General features: G+C 44.5%; 1 protein-coding gene across 23 annotated transcripts in view; it reads left to right on the top strand.

Moving 5' to 3' along the window:
- neb (nebulin) overlaps positions 1-4,477 on the top strand; it is a 270,517-nt gene that overhangs the window by 53,347 nt on the left and 212,693 nt on the right. For all 23 annotated transcript variants that reach the window (XM_043694176.1, XM_043694181.1, XM_043694178.1 and 20 more), the window contains 3 exons: positions 2,442-2,639; positions 2,838-2,945; positions 3,202-3,300. In XM_043694176.1, the coding sequence (XP_043550111.1) occupies positions 2,442-2,639; positions 2,838-2,945; positions 3,202-3,300 (405 nt within the window). The remainder of the gene's footprint in view (positions 1-2,441; positions 2,640-2,837; positions 2,946-3,201; positions 3,301-4,477) is intronic.

Genomic DNA, 4,477 nt, shown 5'->3' with positions numbered 1-4,477 from the left:
AGGGTGGGAGGAGGTGTAATCTAGGTAGCTGTGGGAATCGGTCGGTTTATAGTAAACTATAAACCGACCGACTCCCACAGCTACTTAGGTTACACCTCCTCCCATCCTGCCCCCTATAAAAACGCCATCCCATATTCCCAATTCCTTCGCCTCCGCCGCATCTGCACCCAGGAGGACCAATTCCAATACCAAACAACCCTGATGGCCTCCTTCTTCAAAGACCGCAATTTCCCCTCAGACGTGGTTGACGATGCTCTCCACGGGAGAAAGTGTGGGCGCAAGTTTTGTGTTTCTTGCGGTTGCAGGGGAAGGTGCCGGGAGTGGAGGTTGGGTTGGTGGGGGGTGTAGACCTGACGAGGGAGTCGCGGAGGGAGTGGTCTTTCCGGAACTTTCCGGAACGCTGTTAGGGGAGGGGAGGGAAATATATCCTTGGTGCTGGGGTCTGTTTGGAGATGGCGGAAATGACGAAGGATGATACGATGTATCTGGAGGTTGGTGGGGTGGTAGGTGAGGACCAGTGGGGTTCTGTCCTGTGGCGATTGGAGGGGCAGGGCTCAAGGGCAGAGGAGCAGGAAGTGGAGGAGATGTGGTGGAGAGCTTCATCAACCACGTCTGAGGGGAAATTGCGGTCTTTGAAGAAGGAGGCCATCTGGGTTGTTCAATATTGGAATTGGTCCTCCTGGGAGCAGATGCGGTGGAGATGAAGGAATTGGGAATATGGGATGGCATTTTTACAGGGGGCAGGGTGGGAGGAGGTGTACTATAAACCGACCGATTCCCACAGCTACCTAGATTACACCTCCTCCCACCCTCACTTCCCTCCAAGGCCCCAAGGGATCCTTCCATATCCATCACAAATTCACCTGCACCTCCACACACATCATTTACTGCATCTGCTGCACCCAATGTGGCCTCCTCTACATTGGGGAGACAGGCCAACTACTTGCGGAACGTTTCAGAGAACACTTCTGGGACACCCGCACCAATCAACCCAACCGCCCCGTGGCTGAACACTTTAACTCCCCCTCCCACTCCGCCAAGGACATGCAGGTCCTTGGCCTCCCTCCATCACCAGACCATGGCAACACGACGCCTGGAGGAAGAGCACCTCATCTTCCGCCTAGGAACCCTCCAAACACAAGGGATGAATGCAGATTTTTCCTGCTTCCTCATTTCCGCTCACCCCCTCCTTATCTCAGTCCCAACCCTTGGACTCAGCACCGCCTTCTTGACCTGCGATCTTCTTCCCGACCTCTCCGCCCCCACCCCCTCTCCGGCCTATCACCCTCACCTTAACCTCCTTCCACCTATCGCATTCCTAACGCTCCTCCCTACCTTTTATCTTAGCCTGCTTGGCACACCTTCCTCATTCCTGAAGAAGGTTTTATGCCCGAAACGTCGATTCTCCTGCTCCTTGGATGTTGCCTGACCTGCTGCACTTTTCCAGCAACACATTTTTCAGCTCTGATCTCCAGCATCTGCAGTCCTCACTTTCTCATAATCAATCAGAAGTAAATGGCACATCAGAGGCTGAGGGGTGACCTTGTAGAGGCTTATAAAATCAATAGGGGCATGCTTGGGAGCAATAGACAAGGTCTTTTCCCTGGGGTGGGTGAGTTCAGAGCTAGAGGGCGTAGGTTTAGAGTGAGAGGGGAAAGATATAAAAGGGACCTAAGGGGCAACCTTTTCATTCAGAGGGCGGTGCATGTATAGAATGAGCTGCCAGAGAAGTGGTAGAGGCTGGTACAGTTGCAGCATTTAAAAGGCATCTGTTTGGATAAATGAATAAGAATGCCATTCAGGGGTATGGGCCATGTGCTGGCAAATGGGATTAGATTAGGCTAGGATATCTGTTCGGCATGGACGAATTAGTCCGAAGGGTTTGTTTCCGTGCTGTATATCTCTGACTCTATGACTCTAAGTAATGCTTATCACCTTTCAGAGATCAATTGGGCCTCCTTTGAAAGCTGTCTGGACCGTATTTATATGTTCAGAGTCCCAAGTAGCAAGATAGAAATCATCGCTTCAACAAGCAGATAATACAGTTTTATTTAAAACTCACAATGTATTAGCTCATGTAAAATTCATATGACAGTTAAATTGACAATTTATGATTTGACCTGAGGTGGGTTCTGCTCCTGTCAAGAAAGGTGCATGGCTGCTTTCAGATCAGCTTTAGCAGAATAGACAGCATCAGAAAGATTTGACAGTCTTACTTTTGTATTGTATATCTAATACACTCAAATCTTAATTGTGGCTGAAGACAGCAAGCTGAACTCACCTCAAGACCTTTCGTAAGGTGCTGCATTATTGTCAGATCTTATCCCCATCTCTCTCAACTCCCTGTTTTGGTCAAGTGCAATCTGCCAATTGTGTCATGCTTTGAGAATGTGAGACGGTCTGAAAAGCACAAAATTTACCTGTTTATTCTCTCATTTCAGCGTGCTTATAAAAAGGACTATGAAGACACAAAGACTAAGTATCATTCTCCACTTGATATGATCAATGTCTCCCAGGCCAAAAAGGCTCAGGAAATTGCCAGCAACTCATTCTATAAGCAACCAATAAGTCATTATTGTATGCCTCCTGACAGTTTGCCTCTGAATTTGGCTAAGAAATCCTACAGTTTGCAGAGCGATGTAAGTATTTGGTTTAGTTGTTTAATTTAATTCACTTTGTTATTATTTGGGCTCAAGCTGTTTCTTCCCTGTATTATTGGACTCACAGGTTCAAATTAGATATCCAAAGCCCTGCTGGGACCTGAATAACAATGTATTGATTATTGATAAGATTGATTATTAGTAAGTAATGTTCCTCTCTGTGTATTTGCTTAACAGAACGAGTATAAAGCTGATTATAATAACTGGCAAAAAGGCATCGGTTGGGTTCCTTTTGGCTCCTTGGATGTTGAAAAGGCTAAGAGAGCTATGGATATCCTCAATGAGGTAGGTCACAATACTGGAGTATCTTTGCATTTGACTGTTCTGAAGCAGCAATTGAACACATTACATGAGCACAACAGTCATTCAGTAGGACTGTGAAAGGAAGAAATTCTCTCACTGTGGTGTAATAATGTATGTTGAGCTTAATAATACAAACACATCAAAGGATACATGTACCTGAATCTGATTTAACTATGAAGCATCTGATGGCGCTAAACAGAATGATACCTTAACAAGAACCTTTCTTTATCTATAACAGAGAAAGTACCGCCAGCCACCAGACACCATTAAATTCACTTCAATAGAAGATGCCCCAGAAACAGTCTTGGCAAAGGCTAACCAAGCACAGAGGAGTGATGTGAGTAGAGCACTTTGTAAATCTCTTCATCTCAGTTCTAAGGAGCAAAAAAATTTGAACCCTGGAGTACTTTGTAAAAATGGATAAAACTGCTTTGCCTCTCATTCTAAAACATGCTGAAATTAAATGCTTGATTAATGATTATTTCTCTGCAAGATATTTGTTCTTCTACCGGTATTCTTCACTCAAGGTTAACTTGCATGGAAACTCTAATTCAACAAGTAAGTTACGCTGTTAAAAATCAACTACGTGAAAGTGAGGACTGCAGATGCTGGAGATTAGAGTTGAGAGTGTGGTGCTGGAAAAGCACAGCAGGTCAGGCAGCGTCCGAAGAGCAGGAGAATTGACGTTTCAGGCAAAAATCCTTCATCAGCATTCAGAAAAAAAATTCTGATGTCAAAATTACTAGACATAACAACATAAGCTTATACGAAGTAGGAGCAGAATTAGCCATTCAGCCTCTTGAGCCTGCCCTGCCAGACAATGAGATCATCGTTCCATGACACTTCCATTTTCCCCCAACCATTGGCTCCCTTATCAATCAAGTTTCGGTCAAGCTTGGACTTGAATATAGTCTATGATCAATCCTCCACTGCTCACTTGGGAGTGAAATCTACTGACTAATGATCTTCTGAGGAAAAAAATCTTTCTTATCTCCAACTTCAGTGTGAGATTGTTTATTCTGCAAGTGTGCAATCCATTCTTGCATTTGTCAGTGACAGGAAACAACCTCTTACCCTGTTAAGCTCCCCAGAACCTTGCTTTTTAAATAAGACTACATCTCTTTTTCTAAACTTTAATGAGTATTGCTTAACAACTCAACATGCAATGAACCAGACTCTATAAAAGATCTTAAAGTAAAGGAAACCTTAGGAAGTAGCGACCATAATATGGTAGAGTTCAGTCTGGAGTTTGAAAGGGAGAAGGCAAAATCGGATGTAATGGTGTTACAGTTGAATAAAGGTAATTATGAGGGCATGAGAGAGGAACTGACTAAAATAGACTGGAAGCAGAGGCTAACCGGGAAGACAGTAGAGCAAAAATGGCAGGAGTTTGTAGGTATAATTGAGGACACTGTACAGAGGTTCATTCCCAAGAAAAGAAAGATTAACCGGGGAGGGATTAGACAACCTTGGCTGACAAAGGAAGTCAGGAAATGTATTAAAGAAAAAAGAGA

The sequence above is a fragment of the Chiloscyllium plagiosum genome, chromosome 7 (genome assembly GCF_004010195.1).
Source record: "Chiloscyllium plagiosum isolate BGI_BamShark_2017 chromosome 7, ASM401019v2, whole genome shotgun sequence".
Classification (NCBI taxonomy): domain Eukaryota; kingdom Metazoa; phylum Chordata; class Chondrichthyes; order Orectolobiformes; family Hemiscylliidae; genus Chiloscyllium; species Chiloscyllium plagiosum.
The sequence above is the reverse complement of the archived record's forward strand: the minus strand, read 5'-3'. Positions and strand labels throughout refer to the sequence as shown.